General features: G+C 36.4%; 1 protein-coding gene and 1 long non-coding RNA gene across 2 annotated transcripts in view; both read right to left on the bottom strand.

The window, feature by feature from the left end:
- The window catches only part of pkd1l2b (polycystic kidney disease 1 like 2b), a 78479-nt gene that overhangs the window by 34621 nt on the left and 19299 nt on the right, over positions 1-24559 (bottom strand). The window contains exons 8-19 of the mRNA XM_056462370.1: positions 23835-23970; positions 23630-23763; positions 20360-20497; positions 19762-19911; positions 17235-17359; positions 17033-17150; positions 14893-15018; positions 12326-12551; positions 10915-11105; positions 10189-10419; positions 8142-8243; positions 7878-8056 (exon numbers count right to left, since the gene is read on the bottom strand). Coding sequence (XP_056318345.1) covers positions 7878-8056; positions 8142-8243; positions 10189-10419; positions 10915-11105; positions 12326-12551; positions 14893-15018; positions 17033-17150; positions 17235-17359; positions 19762-19911; positions 20360-20497; positions 23630-23763; positions 23835-23970 — 1856 coding nt within the window. The remainder of the gene's footprint in view (positions 1-7877; positions 8057-8141; positions 8244-10188; positions 10420-10914; positions 11106-12325; positions 12552-14892; positions 15019-17032; positions 17151-17234; positions 17360-19761; positions 19912-20359; positions 20498-23629; positions 23764-23834; positions 23971-24559) is intronic.
- LOC130232456 (uncharacterized) lies at positions 1928-3476 on the bottom strand. The gene is made up of 4 exons (XR_008838113.1): positions 3408-3476; positions 3103-3153; positions 2169-2237; positions 1928-1997 (listed from the first exon to the last, which is right to left on the bottom strand). It is a non-coding gene; the product is annotated as an uncharacterized LOC130232456 (long non-coding RNA).

Here is a 24559-nt window from a genome sequence, read left to right as displayed (position 1 = left end):
ACCTTTAAGACAAGGGGCTAAGGTTTAAACAAGTTATTTTAATTGCACAAATACCAAAATGTATTGCACTGTTCTGAATAGTATGACAAAAGCAGTAAGTATGGGGACATACGACACACAAACCATGGTGCCGTTGGACAAAACACACACTGAACTTCTACCCATCCCCCACAACGTGACAAAAGCAGTAAGTATGGGGACATATGACAAAAGCAGTAAGTATGGGGACATACGACACACAAACCATGGTGCCGTTGGACAAAACACACACTGAACTTCTACCCATCCCCCACTACATGACTAAAGTAGTAAGTATGGGGACATCCGACATATGATACACATAATAGCTCAGAATGAACCATCCTCCATACTATTGTAAATTAAACAATTCCTATGACTGATGATACATGGGGCAACTTTTTGAGCAACGTTGCGGGGCAACTTAGGTCATTGTTGGCATCAGTGGGCAACCAGATGAGACACAGGGCCCATGACTGATTTAAAGTATGCAGATTTTGCAAAATTGTTACCCATTCTCAGTGGGGAAAGTGCCCAATCAACATTGCTTAAAAAAAGTTGCCTGGCAAGATTGCTCAAAATGTTGTCCTGTGTATCATCAGCCTATCGCTATCTTTCAATTCTTTAAGTTTGATTGTAATTAAAAATCACTGTTGTTGCCAACTAAAGAACATTTAAGAAATAAATGCTTATTAAATGCTCATTTACCTGTTGAGTGTTGTCATGACATGTCAGCTGAGAATCAGACGTTGTTGAGATCTGAAAAGGTTTGAGTACTAAACATTAATTTTGGATAACACGGCAGTACATGGTGATGCTTTGAGTATCCAAAACAACTAATGTGAAAATTACATAATACAAGTGAATTCTTAGATCAAACAATCAGGATATGTGAGAATTCATTGCAGCACACAGTCCTAATCATCTGTAATGTTAAAGTAATGATTCTACATCATCTTACCAAAGTTAATGGAGGTTTAACTACCTGTTGAGCATTAGAAACACACACTTACCTCCTTTGACCCATCTCCTGCTGCACAGCTGACCAAAGCATGCACCTGTTGTTCAGTCTCAGAACAAACCTGTAAAATATGAAAGATTTGTGTAATCAGATTAACAAAAGGTCTTGTTTTAAAAGGTCTTGTTTTAAAAAATGTTTTAAAACATTTGTATAGAAATTTTAAAGAAATCATACAGTTTATAAGGATTTTGCATCATCTTACCAAAGTTAATGGAGATTTAACTACACTGTAAAAAATGGCCGTGATTTCAACGGTAAAAAAACTGTAAAAATACTACAGTAAAAATCTGTAACCTGGTTAACGGTATGTTTCCTTAATATATACAGCGAATAACCATAAATTGACTTTCCCAGTTCCCTGTATGGCACATCACTTTTTATGCTTTTTGTTGACATTATTATGGATCTTTGCAGTTGTTTCTCCATCAGTTATGTACATTAGAGATTTAGGTTTCATCTAATGTTGATAAACAATGTTTTTTTCATGACTTAAATTTTATTTGTTTTACCATACTGGTGTTTAGTAGCTGTGTGAATGACACTGAGCACCTTCTATATACTGATACCATTTACTGCTTGTGGGAAAAGTTGTTAGTGATGAGCTTTGGTTCATTATATAACTTACTCATCACCACCTGCATGTGGCTGTGTTAACATGTCTAACTGTGTAACAAAATATGTGTAGATGTTGGTAATTCAAAATACAGACATATTACCTCTATAAATTAATGAAATACGGTAGTTTACCATAAAAATGAGGAACTACTTTTACGGTGTGTACCGTATTTTTAACGGTAAAGTACTGGCAACCACAGCTGCCGTTTTTTACCTTTTATTTTACTGATTTATTTATTAGTGTACTTGTTGAGCATTAGAAACACACACTTACCTCCTTTGACCCATTTCCTGCTGCACAGCTGACCAAATCATGCACCTGTTGTTCAGTCTCAGAATAAACCTGTAAAATAAGATTTGTGTAATCAGATTAACAAAAGGTCAACTATACAATGTTATAAAACATTTTTATGGAAATTTTAAAGAAATCATACAGTTTATAAGGATTTTGCATCATCTTACCAAAGTTAATGGAGATTTAACTACCTGTTGATCATTAGAAACACACACTTACCTCTTTTGACCCATCTCCTGCTGCACAGCTGACCAAATCATGCACCTGTTGTTCAGTCTCAGAACAAACCTGTAAAATATGAAAGATTTGTGTAATCAGATTAACAAAAGGTCAACTATACAATGTTAAACACTTTTTATGGACATTTTAAAGAAATCATACAGTTTTTCATTCACAAGGTTTTTCATTCTATGGCACCTTTAAGACAAGGGGCTAAGGTTTAAACAAGTTATTTTAATTTCACAAATACCAAAATGTATATCACAAATGAATTGCACTGTTCTGAATAGTATGACAAAAGCCGTAAGTATGGGGACATACGACACACAAACCATGGTGCCGTTGGACAAAACACACACTGAACTTCTACCCATCCCCCACAACGTGACAAAAGCAGTAAGTATGGGGACATATGACAAAAGCAGTAAGTATGGGGACATACGACACACAAACCATGGTGCCGTTGGACAAAACACACACTGAACTTCTACCCATCCCCCACTACATGACTAAAGTAGTAAGTATGGGGACATCCGACATATGATACACATAATAGCTCAGAATGAACCATCCTCCATACTATTGTAAATTAAACAATTCCTATGACTGATGATACATGGGGCAACTTTTTGAGCAACGTTGCGGGGCAACTTAGGTCATTGTTGGCATCAGTGGGCAACCAGATGAGACACAGGGCCCATGACTGATTTAAAGTATGCAGATTTTGCAAAATTGTTACCCATTCTCAGTGGGGAAAGTGCCCAATCAACATTGCTAAAAAAAGTTGCCTGGCAAGATTGCTCAAAATGTTGTCCTGTGTATCATCAGCCTATCGCTATCTTTCAATTCTTTAAGTTTGATTGTAATTAAAAATCACTGTTGTTGCCAACTAAAGAACATTTAAGAAATAAATGCTTATTAAATGCTCATTTACCTGTTGAGTGTTGTCATGACATGTCAGCTGAGAATCAGACGTTGTTGAGATCTGAAAAGGTTTGAGTACTAAACATTAATTTTGGATAACACGGCAGTACATGGTGATGCTTTGAGTATCCAAAACAACTAATGTGAAAATTACATAATACAAGTGAATTCTTAGATCAAACAATCAGGATATGTGAGAATTCATTGCAGCACACAGTCCTAATCATCTGTAATGTTAAAGTAATGATTCTACATCATCTTACCAAAGTTAATGGAGGTTTAACTACCTGTTGAGCATTAGAAACACACACTTACCTCCTTTGACCCATCTCCTGCTGCACAGCTGACCAAAGCATGCACCTGTTGTTCAGTCTCAGAACAAACCTGTAGAACATGAAAGATTTGTGTAATCAGATTAACAAAAGGTCAACTATACAATGTTATAAAACATTTTTTTATGGAAATTTTAAAGAAATCATACAGTTTATAAGGATTTTGCATCATCTTACCAAAGTTAATGGAGATTTAACTACCTGTTGAGCATTAGAAACACACACTTACCTCCTTTGACCCATCTCCTGCTGCACAGCTGACCAAAGCATGCACCTGTTGTTCAGTCTCAGAAAAAACCTGTAAAATATAAAAGATTTGTGTAATCAGATTAACAAAAGGTCAACTATACAATGTTATAAAACATTTTATGGAAATTTTAAAGAAATCAATTAGTTCAACCTCAGAACAAACCTGTGTGGATTCTAAATCAAGTACTAACACTTTTCCACATGGTTAAAAACTGTTTTTACTGTAAACTGTGTCTTTCAAATAAAGTAAAAGGATTATTTCAATCTGTTAATACCTTTCTTCTCCAAGGCCAGTCAGAATCTCCATAATTATACAATATCTCTTCCCCAGGACTTATGTCCTTTACTGCAAATAAGCACAGATGGGGCTTTCCGTCCACTCTGATTGTTTTCATTTTGCTATTGGGGTTCACATGATCATCATTGACGATTCTCCCTAAAGAACCGTCTTCTCTGGCAGCATCAACCCTGAAACAGAACACAGTGCTAACTCCAAGATGTAATATTGACAGAATCATACAATAGGAAAGTTTCACAGAATAATAATAATAATAAAAAGTTAATTCTAGTTTACCACTGCTGCATCAGGAAATGCAAAGTTTGTATATCTGGGTGACCTACAACTTTGTAAATTTGAAAGACAATGTAAATTAAGTACAGCAATATACATACCACAACTGTTTTCCATCACAACGAAATTCAAATAAAAAAACTTCAAGTGCAGCATGATATACTCTGTGCCTTCTTTCATATTCTTCTTTAGTTATGACTTCCCCTCGATATTCGATAAGAAAATCTCCCTTTTGAAAGTGGCGACAGCTGAACACTCCTCGACCTAACCAAGACCAGATCAGTCAGGGTAAAAGTTAAAACAATACTTAAAACATAGACAATTGTGTTACTCACCTTTAAATGAATTTATATATTTTATTTCAAATCCATCCTTATCTTTGAGCATGGATGAAAAATATGCAGCTTCATCCTTTGGTTTTAGCTTAGTCCTCCGAGACCTTGTTGCTGCCATTTCCTGCAAAAGCCAGATGATGTATTTTGTCACTTTATGAAATTATAATAATTCTGTTTTTTAGACATCACTGACCTAATCAATTATGAGTTTACACTTTTATTTGCTGTAGAGGGCTTAAATATAATCAACAGGGATCATTCTGTACTACTTGCAGGTCAGTAAATAGCACCAGTGAAACAGGAAAAACATCTTAGACCTTACAAATGTGTTTAGTATTTTAAACAATCTGAAACATGCTGCTTTTCTACTTCTCAACTACACTGTGACTGTCACTAAAGGCAAACATTATGATAATAGCTATCAGACTTTTATATACAGTTTATAAAACCTCTACAGAGACCTACAGAAAATACTGTAGTGGACTACTGTACTATAGTAAACTAGAGTAATAATCCTTGATACAATGGTGTTTTTTAAACTTACCATAGTAAAAATAAAAGAATACTATGGTTTATCAACTCACAATTATTACAGGATACTGAAGTGCATTAACAAAGTGTAGTAATCACTATAACATACTGCAGTAAACTACGTCAAATACTACAATATTTTTCCATTGTGGTCTTTCGTACATTAACCCAATTTTCACTGAACTGCCCAGATAGCAAAATAAATTTGACCTCAACCTGGCATCACGACTTATTTAGCCATTAGCCATTAACTTTTAAACCCAAAACATACATAATACAAGCGATTTAGTTATTGCTTATATGTATTTGTCAGACTAGAAAGTTAATTGTTAATTACTTATACATCCTTATATTCCTTATAGGTCGTGATAAAACGCTAGATAAAAGCTTACAAACGTGACCAAAACTAGCCTGTTTAACTGCTTTATAACGTTAACTAATATAATATAATGTTTCATTATTTGTTGAGTTTTATCATCAATCTTACCTTAAGTGTCTTCAGAGTGGCGCGCTCATTATCTCAGCCGGAAGTGACTCGGTCGGAGGTGGAGGAGGTGGAAGAAAATGATTCCAATGATATTGCTTCTCTGTGTTTTAATTTTTATTGTTGTGGTGTGGACCTTGTTATTCCTTTATATTTAGAACGATTTTACAAACATATCTTTATCGTTATCGTCCTTTGTGTGAATAGGGTAAAACACTGCTTAGACAAAACCCGAATTTATGAGGACTTCGCACCCTTTAGCCAATCAAAACCCGCGATTCCATACACACATGTGAATATTCATAAGGAGGTCCAGTACCAAGACCCACCTACAGGGGCGCAGTTCCGATACACACTGTTAACACAAAGTCTGATGATTGTGAACTATATGGACTTTTAGAGAAAATTTGAATTTGAGCTCCTTACACATGTAGAAGCACTTCTACATTGCCTGAATTATGAGGACACCGGCACTGTCCTCATAATAAAAAATGTCCTCGTAGTGTGGCGTGTATTCATATGAAATGTCCTCTCAAATCACAAAAACCCACACACACACACACACACACACACACACACACACACACACACACACACACAGCTGGAAGCTCATGATGGACTGGTAACCAGGACTATAAAGACACCTCATTCACACACACTCTTTGCTGAAGTAAACTGTAAGTGAGCATAACGAAGCGATTTCTTTGTCGTGTTTTGACTTTTGCTTTGTTTTACTGTTTATGTTGTTTTGCTGCCTGTCCTGACCAGTGGCCTGTACTGTAACTACGCTTTTGGATAGTGGTGGGCAAAACGAGGCTTGATGAAACACTGAAACAGTTGAAGCAAATGTGTCCAAGCTTCGAAACGTTTCAAAACCTGTCTCTACATTGTTTGTATTGCTCTGGAACAGCTTTAGCAAAGAAACAGTTGAGCAAATTGAGGTATTAAACCCCACGTTGTAGAGTTGAAGCTTCAAGTCATTTAATGAAGTGGTCAGAGTTCCTGACTAGCATGCATGGTCATAAAACAGGGTTGTTGCTAGATCAGATCCGGTTGCAGCTAGAAGTTCATAAGAATTATTTATGTTATTCATTAAATTTCCATTTTTTTGTATTTTAATAACGTCTATCCCTACCCCAACCCTAAACCCAACCATCACAATACTGTTAAAATATTAATTATTGTTATACAGTGTTACAAAAATGATGCCATATTGATGGCATATCCGCAGCTGTATCCTATCTAGTCTTTACCATAAAACAGTAACATTATTAAAATACATTAAATCATAATTTCTGAGTAGTTGTACAAGTCGGGATTTGAACCCAAAACCCATTTGCAGCACAGTAACTATGTGCACACGCACAGCCCACTAGGCTATATGAGACAAAGTTTTATTCTGACCCTGTCAGTCAAATGCAGATTTGCCAGGTCTCAAAATGCTTCGGAAATGACAGATGCTTTGAATTGCTTTAGTCCCGTGACCTGGGTGTTTCGAATCATGCTTTGGTGCAGTGTTTCGCAATATATGCGCTTTGGGATCTTGACACGTGGTATCTTGGGAGTCTCGGAACGTCAGTTTTACGTCAGCCATCCCTACTTTAGGATGATCTGAATGCTCCTGTCTGTCCCTGTTTTGACCTTTTGCTTGCCTGATGATTCTCTTATTCTGCAATAACAACCGACTGGATATACATTATCCCTTACTTAAAAACACTGTTAATACTGTTATAATGCATATTTCTTTTTAAAAGCGTGTTGAATTGCTTAATTTTGAGTTTTCTGCAGATATGTAGATGTTTTTTTTTTTGTTCTTTATTTTGTATAATGGACCGTCACAAGATTGTAACGATGCGTTTAACAGTCATCATAATCTTAAATCCTTAAAAGTTTTTAATAATTAGATTTTTTAAACAACGTATGAACATTTATTTGTATTTATGTATGTAGTAAATCATCTTTGCATCAAATTAATTTTGCATAAAAATAATTACTATGTGAGGTGTTTCTAATGCAGCGTCTATGGGGCAGGACCGTAAATTTGACATTGTTCTCTCTTCTGGCTGCCGTTATCAGTCAACTTTATCACTTTTTCTGAAAGACTTGATAACACCATCGTGGAGTTTTTCTTTTATTATTTCAGCAAATGGGATTGTAAAACAATTATTTGTTGTACTTTCCCATTCACTGCGCTCTAAGTTTCCCAACAATGACGAATTCAGCTACTGAAAAACCTGGAAATTTGAAAAGAGTCCATTTGTGAACTGTTTAACACCAATTTACCAAGCAGGATGATTTCCGGAGTTGTCATGCCACAGTCTGATGCTCTGCAGGTCTCCCAGTGAGAAAGGGGTGGTCAGTAAAAACAGATCCACACCTCCTCTTTCAAACACAGGCTTATCCTGGTCAGTCAGATGATGGGGCTCACAGTCTCCCTCTGTGCCCTGAACAGTCACTATAACCTGAAGAGTGGCAATGACATTATAAAGTTAGTATGTTACACTCATATTTCCAGAAGAAAAGCTTATAATACATGCAAACGCCAACCCGTGATGAAGTGGAGGATCCCGGCCGATGCCCAGTACTGATCTTCAGCAAGTAGCAGTACTCAGCAAAAGGATCATTGTCATCTAGCACAGTAACCTTTACCTTTTGGAGGATGAAACACAGTATATCCAATATAATATACAGTTAAAGTCAAAATTATTAGCTCCCCTGTGATTTTTTTTCTTTTTTAAATATTTCACAACTGATGTTTAACAGAGCAAGGAATTTTTCACAGTATTTCCTATAATATTTTTTCTTCTGGAGAAAGTCTTATTTGTTTTATTTTGGCTAGAATAAAAGCCGTTTATAATTTTTTAAAAACTATTTTAAGGTTAATATTATTAGTCCTCTTAAGCAATATTTTTTTCGATTGTCTACAGAACAGACCATCGTTATACAATGACTTGTCTAATTTCCCCAACTTGCCTAGTTAAGCCTTTAAATGTCACTTTAAGCTGAATACTAGCATCTTGAAATAAATCTAGTAAGATATTACGTACCATCATCATGGCGAAGATAAAAGAAATCAGTTTTTAGAAATTAGTTATTAAAACTACTATGTTTAGAAATGTGTTAAGATTTTTTCTTTCTTTCTGTTAAACAGAAATCAGGGGAAAAATACAGTGGGGCTAATAATTTAGGAGGGCTAATAATTCTGACTTTAACTCTACATTTTTGTTAATGAAGTCAATGATTTGCAACACGCAATCCATTTTATTTCCAGATCTGATGTGCATATCAAGTGAATTAGGCTGTTTAGAAAATAATTAAAGTAGATTCATTGTAAACTGACTGGGTTTAGTTTGCTAGATTGCTAATACATGCATTAGATCCATCAGTTACTGTTTTAAATATTTCATTATTGATATAGATTACATGGTATAAGCTTTTAATTTTACTTTAAGGCCAAATAAAAACCAGCAACTGCAGTAGATTTAGTAGTTTTGCAGAGTTTGGGTCTCTAAATAAAACTGAGATGCAAAATTTTTTTATTTTGTCTAGATTCAATAAACTGTTGCCTTTAAATTTTTAGACTAAATCGTGGGTTCCGCACAATTTCTTAATCGTTTTTTACAGATTTAAGTGGATTGAACATAAAACAATTAAGTTGTTCCCCAAAAAACATTAAGAACTGTGTCGTTTCAACTCATTTTAAATGAGTAGTTTAGTTTAACTCATTTTTTTAAGTGTGCTATTTAATACCTCAGACTTTATAGTGCCAAAAAGTAATGTTTGCAACATAGGCTCATTGTGAATACGTAGCCCCATATACATTTCTGGAGAGTTCGAATTATGTAGCCAGAGGTATGTATGGTTGCATTTCAATTTTAAAAAGAACGCTACGGGTCGGTATGACACCGCCGACGGCTTCTGTTTCTTTTTGCACTACCAGCTGACCGTTTTCCTTCGTGTGGACGGCTTTTTCGCTGTTACCAGTTTGCCCAGTGGCTCGCCACGTATGTCAGCGGACTTGGGAGACAGAGTAAATGTTGAGAGCGATGATGGGGTTTGAATCCGGTTCCAGAAAGAAGGTAAATTAAAAGGCAAAAAAACAACAACAATTGAATAACAGGGTGAGAATGTGGTAAGATCTGAAAACGTGGTAAAAATCAGACAGCCACGAAGGCTTTTCTTTTTCTGGATTGCTTTTGAAAACACTGTCAGTTGGGTTTAGGGAAGGAGGAGGGCGCGGGTCAATCGGTGCTTTTGAAAACACTATCGGTTGGGTTTAGGAAAGGCTGAGGGTGGGAAAATCGGTCAGTCAGTCTGTCAGACGACAGTGGCCTCTGGTGGATTTACCTGAGAAGAGCAGGTACGAATGGCACTTGCAAAATAAATCTAAGATCTGCACAGTGGCCTTTGGTGAATTCGCGAAAACAAAAACGGCAAAAAAAGCTCCTGAGATGTATTCCACGCTCTCCAGAAATATATACAGGGGTACATATTCACAATGAGCCTGGGTTGAATGTTTATGGTGATTTTAAAATATTACATGGGTGGTAGTTAGCACCCAGAGACCATAAACTTAGTAAAGTTGTAGACAGACCTTGGCTTTGTCCTTTAGGTCCTTCCTGCGAGCCCACGCCGCTGTCAGGATGAACGCCACAAAAATCGCCCCGATAAAGCACACTACCACCGGGTTCTGGGCGAAGTTGGAAAAAAGCTGAGCAGACTTGGTTGGATCTACCGTATTGGGCATGACGAAAAAACTGTTCCCGAAGAAGGTTAAATGGGTACACAAACACTGGGTAACATATGGAGTCGTTTTAGGGCCAACCTAAAAAATAAATAAGCACAGCTAAAGCTTTCAGAGGTAAGGCCTTGTTAGTGTTTAATGAAAATGACATTAAAGGGATAGTTCACCAAAAAAATCCTTAAACTCATCCTCATGAACTTTTATGGGTTTCTTTCTTCTGTTGAACACAAGATAATCTATTTAAGAGAAAGTTGAAAACCTGTAACCATTGACTTCCACAGTAAGAAAAACTATGGAAGTCAATGGATGCGGGTTCCCTGCTTTCTTCAAAATGTCTTCTTTCCTCTTCAACAGAACAAAGAAACTCAAACAGGTTTGAAACAAGTGAAGGGTGAGTACTGTAAATTTTCATTTTTGGGTGAACTGTCCCTTTAAGCACTGAACTGATTCAAACACACCATATCAAAATCATAGTGAAATGACTCCAACGTTAAATACATATTCTGAGAAAATTCCAACATTTTCAGACCCTAAATGCATTTAATCCTGTTTAAAGGATGCTCTAATGACACTCACCCTACAGCCGTGGTCACTCCAGTTGGCTCTGGCCTGTTCCCAGAAAATGCACTGAGCAGTAACACTTGTAACAGTTACCGAAGCATTGATAGACTTTACACCTGGAGGAACTTTAGGCCGTATGAGAAGGTTGTAAACCCCAACATCTAGGGCCAAGTCATCAGGACCCAGAACCCACGTGTACCTTTCGTCTGTGAAAGAAAAAAAGAAATAAGAAAAGTAGTAATATACTAAAAGTAGTAATATTTACATCTGGTGACTGTGCAGGCCATGGCAGATGTTTAACTTAACTTTCATGTTCATCAAACCACTCTGTCACCAGTCTTAGTGTGTGTATTGGTGCATTATCTTCCTAATACACGGCACAGCCTTTAGGAAACAATGTGTAAACCATTGGGTTCATATGGTCTTCCAGAATGGTCTTCTGTAGTTCTTGACAGTGACGTGCCCATCTAGCACAAGTATTGGGCCTAGGGTATGCCATGAAATTGCAGTCCAAACCATGACTGATCAACCCCATGCTTCACTCTGGGCATGCAACAGTCTGGGTGGTATGGTTCTTTGGGGTTTCTCCACACCATAACTCTCCGGGATGTGGGAAAGACAGTGAAGATGGACTCATCAGAGAACAATACATGTTTTACCTATTAAAGAACCACTGTATTTTTTTATTTTCTATCCCTTATTTATTTTTATAAAGTATTTGTATCTTCTTACACCCTACACTATAAATACAAGGGTTGGACAATAAAACTGAAATGCCTGGTTTTAGACAACAATAATACCTTTGTGTGGTGTAGGGCCTAATTTTTTTTGCGGCCAGTAGAGTATTAATTTGTCTTGGGAATGACAGATACAAGTCCTGCACAATGGCCAGAGGGATTTTGAGCCATTCTTCTTGCAGAATTGTGCCCAGGCAACTACGTGATGCTGATGAAGGAAAAATTTCCTGATTCACTCTTCACAAACACCTCAAAGTGACTCAACAATATTTCTATCTGGTGACTGTGCAGGCCATGGCAGATGTTCAACTTAACTTTCATGTTCATCAAACCACTCTGTCACTAGTTTTAGTGTGTGTATTGGTGCATTATCTTCCTAATACACAGCACAGCTTTTAGGATACGATGTTTAAACCATTGGGTGCATATGGTCTTCCAAAATGGTCTTCTGTAGTTCTTGACAGTGATGTGCCCATCTAGCACAAATATTGGGCCTAGGGTATGCCATGAAATTGCAGCCCAAACCATCATGGATTGCTTCACTCTGGGCATGCAACAGTCTAGGATGTACGTTTCTTTGGGGTTTCTCCACACCATAACTCTCCGGGATGTGGGAAAAACAGCGAAAGTGGACTCATCAGAGAACAATACATGTTTTACCCATTAAACAACCTATTGATTTACTGTACCTTGTGAGTTTCCTTGCTGTGGAAGTGTAACCGTGGCTTTGTTGTTTCCTTCAGTAGGCTGACTCTGATAACCCAAAAGTACCAGCAGTGTTAAATCTTCAGACGGACTGAGCTTGATGACTAGGGTAATATTGGGGGTGGTTATATTGATGACTGTAGTACTGTAGTGTCCCAGGTCTAGATCCGAGGTGTCCACCGTTGAGGCATTCAACCTCGGTAAAAAGATCTGGAGATTAAGAAAAAGTCTAATTGAATCCTCTTCTTATAATACATTGCCAGAAACAATTTAACAATGCATAAAAGATTCAAGTAATAATGTGCACTATTTTCATGGTAAGGTACAAGGATTGTTTTAGATTTTGAATTCTTTTTTAATTTCTCAAAGAGTATTACACTAACATCAGGTACATGTCAGAGAACTTATATCTGAATACACTCAGAAATATAAGCACAAATTCTGTACATCCATCTTTTCTCTTTCAGCAATATATGCTTTATGTGCGCATGTAAACTGATGTTATACATAAGAATAATATAAGATATTATATAATATAACTTATAAGAATAAGAAAAATATGATAGAAGGGGAAAACTATACAGTGTATATATATATACATATATATATATATATATATATATATATATATATATATATATATATATATATATATATATATATATATATATATATATATATATATATATATATATATATATAAATATATATCAGAAAATGTACTACTTTTATTTCTGCTACCCAAAAGCAGAGCTGGTATTACTGAAGTTTTCAAACATGTCAGCTTATATGTGCTGTGACAAAACACTTTTTGGCCTATTTTGCTTTTAGAACTTGATTTCTTTCAGATTAATTAAAAAAACATCCAAAATATTAATTTAATTTAATTTAATTTAATTTAATTTAATTTAATTTAATTTAATTTAATTTAATTTAATTTAATTTAATTTAATTTAATTTAATTTAATCAATTAAAATTGATTTGTATAGTGATTTTATTACTTACCATAGCTTTATTAGTTAATAATAACTAACTAACTAACTAGTAACTAATAGCTTTTATTAGTTAGTTATTATATACAAGCACAGTTAACCTACAGTTATTTAGTAAATAGGTTTTTAAATAAGTAGGTATTTTATATTACGGTGTCTTTGAATGCTTGATTCTGATTGGCTGATGAACATACTAAAGTGTGCGGTTATTTTCAGATAAATGCACAGCTAAAGAAGTTCCAGACAGGTTCCAAACACTTTTTGGCCTATTTTGCTTTTATAACTTGATTTCTTTCATATTAATAAAAAAAAAACATCCAAAATATTAATTTAATTTAATTTAATTTAATTTAATTTAATTTAATTTAATTTAATTTAATTTAATTTAATTTAATTTAATTTAATTTAATTTAATTTAATTTAATTTAATCAATTAAAATTGATTTGTATAGTGATTTTATTAGTTACCATAGCTTTATTAGTTAATAATAACTAACTAACAAGTAACTAATAGCTTTTATTAGTTAGTTATTATATACAAGCACAGTTAACTTACAGTTATATGGTAAATAGGTTTTTAAATAAGTAGGTATTTTATACTACGGTGTCTTTGAATGCTTGATTCTGATTGGCTGATGAACATACTAAAGTGTGCGGTTATTTTCAGATAAATGCACAGCTAAAGAAGTTCCAGACAGGTTTTGACTGCATTACAGTTCTTTATGACTACGCTGAACGATTTCAGGTTTTTCACAGCTACAACATTCAAAATTGCTGCAAAAAACAAAACAAAAGGATTTGGATGACATATAAAAACTAGTCCTACACACAGGAACTGTTTAAGGACAAAACACACAACATCTCTCAATCTGCTGAAATGCATGATCCAATGATCCTAAAATCATACTTCATTCTTCCTAAATTAAATATTTCACACTTGACCACATAAAATAAATCCATTATAATTATTCAATTATATAATTTCAGTTTTCATTTTATTTGTTTAATTTTTATTAATTTTATTAGTGAACTTTTAGCAGTTTAACAGTGACCGAAATCATTTTAATCAAACACTTTGTCTAATGCTGATTTTAAACATAATTAATAAATGGCATAAATCTATTACTTTACATCAGCACTCATTCATTTCAGCAATAATCAGAAAACATAATAAAAAATTAAAGACTTCTGTGGGATCATTGTCAAATGTTCAAATTTGTGTTTCTTAAAGTGTTTCCCAATTTTTTTGTTCAAGTAAATAATTCATAATTTGAATATTATTAACATTTAATAAAAATCATTGTCTTAACGAAGCATAATAAATACATTTGGGAAGTATATTGAGATTTAGCAGTTAAAATATTACCTTTTAACCCATTCACATGTGGTGTTATGTCTTAAAATCAGATTGAGACGTTATTATAAGTCCACTTGTCATTTTTTTATTATAACAAATTCATTTGGCAATTCGTCAGAAATTGCAATTTTCTGTTTTAACTTTTTTCTTTTAGTTTTAATTAGTTTATTTATTATGAACTATTGGCACTGGTGATTTTACCTCAATCTCCTCAGTGAGGTTTGCCACAGGAATGCCAGAGCCGTTTGTTTTGGAGAGGGACATGCTGGCCACAATACTTGAAATAGGATGACCTTCAGCCCATGGATCAATGTTGTAATGTGCCATCTGTGATTAAAGAGCATATATGTTTACTGTATTATGCACAGCAGATCTGAAACATTGCTATTTGCAAAAGCTATTTGCAGTATGCAGGTGAGTATACAAGAAAAAGTATGTGAACACTTTGGGATTACTTGGATTTCCAGATCAATTTCACAGAAAATTTTCTGTAGAGTTTTGATCTTCATTTAAGTCACAATAATAGAAAAACACAGTCTGCTCAAACTAAAACCACACAAATACTATATATTTTCATGTTTTTACTCAACATGTAAACATTCACAACCATTTTTTTTCTGTGAAATTTTTTGCCGAAATCCAAGTAATCCCAAAGGGTTTACATACTTTTTCTTGAAACTGTATATCATATATATACATTTTACTGTTTCTGTATGTGTAATTGTTGGACAAATACATTTTTCTTTAGTTCATTTGTTCATTTTCTTTTTGGCTTAGTCACTTTATTAATCCGGGGTCGCCACAGCGGAACGAACCGCCCATTTTTCTTTAGTTAAATAGAAAAAATCTGAATAACAAACAAAATTATTAAAATTACACTGTTTTTCTAAATTTATACCTTTTATTGTCATGAACTAATTTCTCAATATTTTATTATTAAACGTATGATAAATTATAGATATTCCTAAATTGCAAATACTATTCTGTAATATTTTCAATATTATGAAATTATTCTGTAATAATAATGATATATTACTCTGTAATTAAATTACCTTAAATGAAAAGTAATCCCTTAATTTTTTTTTCAGCAGAAACGTATTTGTAACTAATTACACCCAACACTATATATACATCATAATTTTTTTTTCGGCTTAGTCCCTTTATTAATCTGGGGTTACCACAGTGGCATGAACCGCCGACTTGTCCTGCATATTTTTATGTAGCGGATGCCCTTCCAGCTTAAACCCATCACTGGGAAACATCCATAAACACCCATTTACACACATACACTACATACAATTTAGCTCACCCAATTCACCTATAGCGCACGTCTTTGGACTTGTGAGGGAAATCGGAGCACCCGGAGGAAACCCACGCCAACACGTGGAAAACATGCAAACTCCACACAGAAATGCCAACTGACCCAGCCGAAGCTCGAACCAGCGACCTTCTTGCTGTGAGGCGATCGTGCTATACCCACCGTGTGCCACCGTGATGCCCTTTATATATTACATGAACCTTAAAAGCACCATAGACACACACCAGTTGATAAGGCTTGTCTTAATATTGGTGACATTACAATGCAGTTTCCTTGCCTTGCCATGTTAGATTCTTGCTTTGTTGCATTGTTTATTTCTTTCTGCTGCCTGCCTTTTGACCAACTGCCTGTTTATTGACCACGCATGCATTTCCTGCATACATCTGTTTGCCCCTGTGTCAACCGTTGCTTGCCTGACCATTGCCTGACCTCTCCTAATAAACCCTGCATATATATATATATACACACACACACACACACACACACACACACACACACACACACACACACACACATGTATACACAAACATATATATATATATATATATATATATATACATACATTCATACATACATACATACATACTGCTGAATTCAAAATTATTAGCCCTCCTGTAATTTTGTTTTTGTTCAAATATTTCCCAAATGATGTTTAGTAGACCAAGGAATTTTTCACAGTATTTCCTATAATATTTTTTTTATTCTGGAGAAAGTCTTATTTGTTTTATTTTAGCTACAATAAAAGCAGTTTTACATGTAAAAAAAAAAAATTAAAACCCTTTTTCTCTCAAAAATATTTCTTTAAAAAACACTCACACACACACACACACACACACACACACACACACACACACACACACACACACACACACACACACACACACACACACACACACACACACACACACACACACACATATAAATAGTTGTTTAATAAATTATGATGTTTAATAAATTAATTAGAGAATTTTTTTGTTTTTTTTAAAGACAGTTTTTTAAAAGAGCTTTTTGTTTAATACACACCTTCACATCCACTGGTTCACCCACAGGCAGGATATCGGAGCCCAGGTTTGGCAGCTTGAAGCTGGCTGAACTGTTTACGACAGTGAAAGGCTCTTTCTGAAGATTATGTGGAGATAGCCTAACCAGAAAAAAAATCAAAACACCAAAACGTTGTAATTTTTTCATTAATGAAAAAGATTATTTGAATTCTGATTGTCTTTACCTGTTAGCATAGATGTTAAGATTTGTAGTGCTGATGACAGCAGGCTCCTGATCAGGAATTTTATTTGCTAGCAGGAAAGTGTGCACAGAGTCCACCGCGCTGAGCAGATAATTAGTGATATCACTCTAAAAGGCAAGGAGAACACATATGCAAATTTCTTGAGTTGTTTTGAAACATGATCACCGTTTTCTAGCTTCTCATATCTGCTAGACCATCTTGAACTACACTCAAAAAATCGACACAGGCTCATTGTGAAAACGTAACCCTACAGACGTTTCTGGAGACAGTGAATTACGTAGCCAGAGGTACATATGGCTGCATTTCATTTTTTTAAACGAATGCTACGGAGCGGTGTGACGTTGTTCCTTTTCGCGCTTACCAGCTGCCTGCTTACCTCCATATGGACGGCATTCCGGCTGCATCCAGTTTGTCCGGTTAGCGCGCCACGTACGTCGGCAGCCTTGAGACACAGAGAGGAGTTCCGGAGAAGAGCGGTTCCAGAAAGCCAACGAGGGCTTTTGTTTTTTTGGATTGCTTTTAAAACGTGTTGGTTGGGTTTAGGGAAGCGGGTGGGCGGGCTAATCGATGAAATTGGTTGGGTTTAGGGAAGGGGGAGGGTGGGTCAGCAGATCGTTCGCTCAGTCAGTCAAAAAGTCTGTCAAAAGTGAGTCAACAGCGGCCTCTGGTGGGTTTATGCGAGAACAGCTGGCACGAATGGCAACCGCGAGGAAAATTTGAGATCTCAAAAAGTGTACACAGTGAACTCGTGCTGCCGGGATGTATTTCGCGGCCTCCAGAAACGTCTGTAGAGGTATGTTTTCAGAATGAGCCTGGGTTGCAAAAAATTAAGTTTGCTGTTTGTTCAAATTACTTGTTTAAAATAAGCTGAAATAACACAGTCCTTAAGTTTTTTTGGGACAACTTAATTGCTTTATGTTCAATCCACTTAAATTGGTAAAAACTAATAAGTTAACTTAATTCCTTCATGTTGTCCCAACACAACTCGAACACAACATACACTGAAAAAAATGATTCATTAGATTTACTATTTTTAAGGTAGCTGGCTGAAAACAATTTATATGGGCTGAAGTTTGTTCAGTTTGCCAAAAAACACATGAGAAAATCATTGAGTTGTTTAAAAACGATGTTCCTCAAAGAAAGATGGGAAGACATTTGGATATTTCACCTTCAACAGTTCATTAAAAGATTCAAGGAATCTGTAGAAATTTCAGTGCGTTAAAGGACAAGGGCACAAGCTTAAGCTAAACAACTGTGATCTCCGATCCCTCAGGCGGCACTGCATCAAGAATCGTCATTCATCATAAGCAATATCACCACATGGGCTCAGGACTACTTTGGCAAACCTTTGTCAAGTACCACAATATGTAGTTACATCCACAAATGCAAGTGAAAACTGTACTGTGCCAAAAGGAAGCCCTATGTTAACAGTGTCCAAAAGCGCCGTCGACATCTCTGGTCTTGGAGGCATCTGGAACAGACTATCACACAGTGGAAATGTGTACTGTGGTCAGATAAATCAGTATTCCAGGTATTTTAGGGGAGAAATGGACATCATGTGCTCCTGACCAAAGAAGAAAAGGATCATCCAGACTGTTACCAGCAATAAGTCCAAAAGCCATGGTCTGTCATGGTATGGGGTTGGGTAAGTGCCCTTGGCAAAGGTATCTTGCACGTCTGTGATGGCACCATTAATGCTGAAAACTACATCGAGATTTTGGAGCACAATATGCTGTCTTCTTTTCCAGGGACACCCAATGCATATTTCAACAAGACAATGCAAAACTTGCACACATTACAAAGTCTTGGCTGCAGAGGAAGAAGATCGCCAACCTGATTTTACCAAGTAGGACCTGTTTCTGGATTAACATCTATGTTGATCCTGGAACAACATTCCAATCAGCCAATCAGATTTAAGGGATATGTTTACCGATTATGTTAAGTTTAGGCTTATGTTTAGGTTTATGCACTACATGATTGTTATCAAACTATTACTCCCCTCTGATTTTGGGAATAATTTACAGTTATGGTTGGGTTTAGGGGTAGGGAATAGGTATACAGTAGATGTTCCTACAACATAGATGTTAATCCACGATTGCATCGTACTTGGCAAAATCGTGATGTGCACAAGGGGATACAGGTACTTGACTGGCCTGCCTGCAGTCCCGACCCGTCTCCAATAGAGAACGTGTAAAGTGCAAAATGCAACAACAAAGACCCCTACTCTTAAGACTTGTTTGCAGGAAGAATGGGATAAAAATACACCCAAAACACTCCATCACTTTGTATCTTCAGTCCCTAAAAGTCTTTTAAGCATTGTGAAAAGGAATAGCAACATTATAAAGTGGGAAAAAAAACATTTTCATTATGTCACCTTTAATGTAATAAAATTACATGCCTTTAGACTGTTTTCACCTTGGTCATCAAGCTGTTTCTTTATTTTTACAATTAGATAGTCAATAAGCTAATAACCAACTTAAATGATGTTAAGGTTATTTGTAAAACCTACCTCTTTGTCCCTGTCAAAGGCACCAAGAAGGTGACTAGAAGACTGTACAATGAGTGTGGCTGTGCCAGCTAGTGCAGAGATGTTACCCGGAGTTAGATCAATGGAGGTCAGGGAGCTACCGATAACACTTAATATTTGACCAGCATATTCCTGTGAAAAAAAAGAAGATGGCTCAATCAGCTGTTATGCAGTAATAGCATTCATTCATTCATTTTCCTTCTGCTTAGTCGCTTATTTATCAGGGGTCATCAAAGCGGAATGAACCACCAACTATTCTGGCATATTTTACGTAGCGGATGCCCTTCCAGCCGCAACCCATTTCTGGGAAAAACACTCTCACATTCACACACACTCATACACTACGGTCAATTTAGTTCATCCAATTCACCTATAGCGCATGTCTTTGCACTTGAGAGCATCCGGAGGAAACCCTGCAAACATGCAAACTTCACACAGAAAGGCCAATTGACCCACCCGGGAATCGAACAAGCGATTTTCTTTCTGTGAGGCGACAGTGCTAACCACTGAGCCACCGTGGCGCCCCAGTAATAGCATTTGTTCACATTTCTAATGATGATACGCTTGGTCACAGTATTACCTGAGCAGTAACAGTCATTTTGCCTTCATCTTTAATGATGTTTACTAAATCATTCGCGTAAGACAGCACGTCTGAGGGCTGGAGGGGTTCAGAGTCCTCTAAAAGTGAAGAGATCTGTAACAGAAGGTCTTCTTTGAACTGCAATTGGAAAACGAATATTAGCAAATATGTATTACACACACACACAAACACACACACACACACACATACATACATACATACATATATATACATATACTTATTACACGCACACACACACACACACACACACACACACACATATATATATATATATATATATATATATATATATATATATATATATATATATATATATATATATATATATATATATATATATATATATATATATATATACAGTCAAAAAACAACACACATAATAAAAAATAGGACCAGATTTACTTGTAAAGTTTTTAACTTAGGGAACATTTAATGATGAAAATGTGTGCAAACAGTAATTTTTGCAACTGGCCTTATTGTATTTGCATTAAATAAATGATGTAAAATGTTTTGCTAAGACTTGGTGTGGTCATTTTGCTCTTTTTTTTTCCACCATTGTTATTGCGGTGCCCTAATTGTAAAACAGTTGTTTGTTCTGTAGACAATCAGGAAAAAACGTTGCTTAAGGGGGCTAATAATATTGACCTTAAAATTGTTAAAAAAAATTAAGAACTGTTTTTATTCCAGCCGGGAAAAAAAATATCACCGGAATTACTGTCAAAATTTCTTTGCTCCATTGAATATCACTTCAGAAATATTTGAAAAATGTTTCACAAGAGCGCTAATAATTTTGACTTCAACTGTATATATTGTGTAGCCTTTGTTAAAGAACTAAATGCTTAACCTTAACCTTAAAGGGACACACATGAGCTCATGTGTCCTATTTTGACTGCTATGCCACAAAAAATTGTGAAAATAACTCATTGAAGAAGGCTTTAAGATCAAGAGGAATGCTGTGTTGGCTGTCAGTTTGGTACGCCGTGACTTCCCATTCTGAAGGAAATGTGCTGGCCAGTTTATCATTTGACTTATAAATGACAATAGACTACAGTTTTTAATTTAAAGGGCACCTAGTTTACCTCTTTTTTATGATTTAATATTAATATTATGGTTCTTCTGAGTGTGCCAGTTTAGGTTCAGTTCAAAACACAATTCAGATTTTTTTATTATAATGTGTTAAAAGGGGTCATGTTGGGGGTGTGTCCACAGTTTGCTGATTTATGGGTGTGTTGCTTCACATGTAGACTAGTTTCGGCTTCCCGCCCAACGTAACAAGGGGGCGGGGCCATGAGCTCACGCGCTCTGTGTTTGCAACACAGACAGGCAGACTGAGAGGATCTGCATTCAGTCGTACATGTACGGCTCAGACACAGACCAAGCAGAGAGTACAAAATCATTTGTGTCTTTGTATAGTTTTACAGCCAACTGTGTGCTAGTTTCAAGTGCCGAGCTTGTACACAGAAACTAATAACCACGCACACTGAATTAACTTTGACTGAGGCACCGGATGCGCCGCTCAAAGCCGCGACACGGCACACCAGACACTATCTGTGGTGCGGCAGAAACATGAAGTGTCCCGAATCGTATCGCAACGCATTTTTGAATTCTAAACATAGGTTTCTGCAGCGGTCCGCGGCGCCCAGCCGTCGACTTGAGTGTACCCTGATAGAAACCTATGTTTAGAATTCTAAAACGCATGCTAGTTAAGATCACAGGGAGCTTCTGGGATCGGGAGAAATGCAGTATAAGGTAGACTCGATGAGAAGTACACATGTTTGCAAACCTACCTAAAGATACAACCAATAATTCCGATTAGAGCGATAATGTGGAGAATATTGATCTTGTGTTGAGCCCAATGAGCCTTGCATCTAAAAATAGAGCCAGGGTGTTCCTTTAGTGATATCGCTTCGACTCACGCTGAAAATGGCGGACGTGAATCAACAAACTGAGGATATGATGACGCGCCTGTCAATCAATATTGGTGGGCGGGGGGACCGCACTCCTACGTAAAGTTGCGGTCGATCTGAAAACAGCTCCAATTGGTCCACCGTTTTTTAAAATTAAATTGAAAAAAAAGCACTGGGTGTGCTTATTTCACTCCAATATGACAGTCTATACACCATACATGCAAATATGGCTGTCCAAACAGCTTGAAAAGTAGATTTTTTACCATAGGTGCCCTTTAAAACTTAACAAATTACAATTTTTATAATGATATGCGATGTAATAAATTTGTATTGTAAAAATAAATATTGTTATCACATTTAGACTATTTAAATAACTCATTCATTTCTCTTTTTTTTGGCTTAGTCTCTTTATTATTCTGGGGTTGCCACAGCGGAATGAACCGCCAACTTATCCAGCGTATGTTTTATGCAGCGGATGCCCTTCCAGCTGCAACCCATCACTGGGAAACACCCATACACACTTATTCACACACATGCACTACGGATGATTTAGCTAACCCAATTCACCGCATGTCTTTGGACTTTGGGGGAAACCGGAGCACCCGGAGAAAACCCATGCAAACACAGGGAGAACATGCAAACTCCACACAGAAATGCCAACCCACCCAGCCGGTTCTTGAACCAGCAACCGTCTTGCTGTGAGTCGATCGTGCTACCCACTGCGCCACCCTGATATTGTTTTCATATTTAAATAATTTAAATACCTCTTTTGCACAATATTCACCTTTAATACTTCTCTTGCACAATATCCTGCACAACATTGTTCAGTCTCATGTAAAAGTACTTGTATAGCCCGTCTTATGTGCATAGTTAAGTGTCTTATAGTATATGTTAGTTATGCATAGGTTTTTTAAAATAGCTCTTATGTCCAGTGTTGTGTTTGTATTTATGATTCATTTATGTAGCACCGCTGTCCTGCGAGACACAGCATTTCGTTCCTCTGTATGTCCACACATGTAGCGAAATGGCAATAAAGCTCGAGTTGATTTGAATTGACTTGATTTCTTTATTCTAAATCTCTAGGAACTGCTTTTGGTACATCTAAAAGTATGGTTACGTGACCATCCGACAAGTTAATCCAGCAAAAAATAGAGCTTAAAATGTCACTATAATGCAGTATTTAAACCTCATAATTAAATAGAAAATGAGGTGGTCCACTTTCTGAGGAAAAAAAGAACCAGCCCTTTCACCAGGCTGGCTACAGGCCTGGATATAGTCTCTTTTTTCAGTAAATCTGGTCCAGAGTTTTGTTCATTTAGTTTTTAGTTTGACTATTTGTTACCTGTTCTGTGTCTAGTGGTGTGCCAATTTGACTGAGCTGGGCTTTGACAGCGCTCTTGACCTCATCATTGCTCATCTTTATTAAGGAATACTGAATTGTAAACGTCCCGTATGAAATTGTGCTTCCTTTTTTGCCTAAATCATAGGGAAACGATTATAAGATGCACTTTATAGCTGTAACAGAATAAAATGAGAAATGAACGCACAAGACACCAATACGAGGAGGTCCATCTTTAAAGGTCTGATCGAGTTCGCATTGACGTCCAAATCTGCATTATTTCCATTGTGTGGATTCAGCACCTTGTTGTGTTTTTGTAAGCAGTTTTTCTTGGAACTGTCTTTCTAGATAATAAAAAAAATATGTGGGAAAAAAACTGTTATTATTAGAAAAGCAGAGCATATTATGGCCAAAGTAAAGACTAAAGCCAAGACAGGCTCATTGTGAAAACGTAGCCCTGCGGACGTTTCTGGAGACAGCGAATTATGTAGGTGGAGGTACGTATGGCTGCATTTCATTTCTTTAAACGAACGCTACGAGGCGGTGTGACGGCGTTCCTTTTCGCGCTTACCAGCTGACCACTTACCTCCATAGGGAGGGCATTACGGCTGCAACCAGTTTGTCCCGTTAGCGCGCCACATCCGTCGGCGGATTTGAGATGCAGAGAGGAGTTGACCACGAAGACGGGGGTTCGAATCCGGTGAAGAGCGGTTCCAGAAAGCAGGTAAGACAAAAACAGAACCCAAAATATAAAACAAACAAGTAAAAAGCAGGGTGAGGATGTGGTAAAAAAAAAGTCAGACGAGGGCTTTTCTTTTTTTGGATTGCTTTTGAAATGTGTTGGTTGGGTTTAGGGAAGGGTCAGGGTGGGTCAGCCGATCGTTCGCTCAGTCAGTCAGAAAGTCTGTCCAAAAGTGAGTCGACAGCAGCCTC

This window comes from Danio aesculapii, chromosome 7, assembly GCF_903798145.1.
Source record: "Danio aesculapii chromosome 7, fDanAes4.1, whole genome shotgun sequence".
Taxonomy (NCBI): Eukaryota; Metazoa; Chordata; class Actinopteri; order Cypriniformes; family Danionidae; genus Danio; species Danio aesculapii.
The sequence above is the reverse complement of the archived record's forward strand: the minus strand, read 5'-3'. Positions and strand labels throughout refer to the sequence as shown.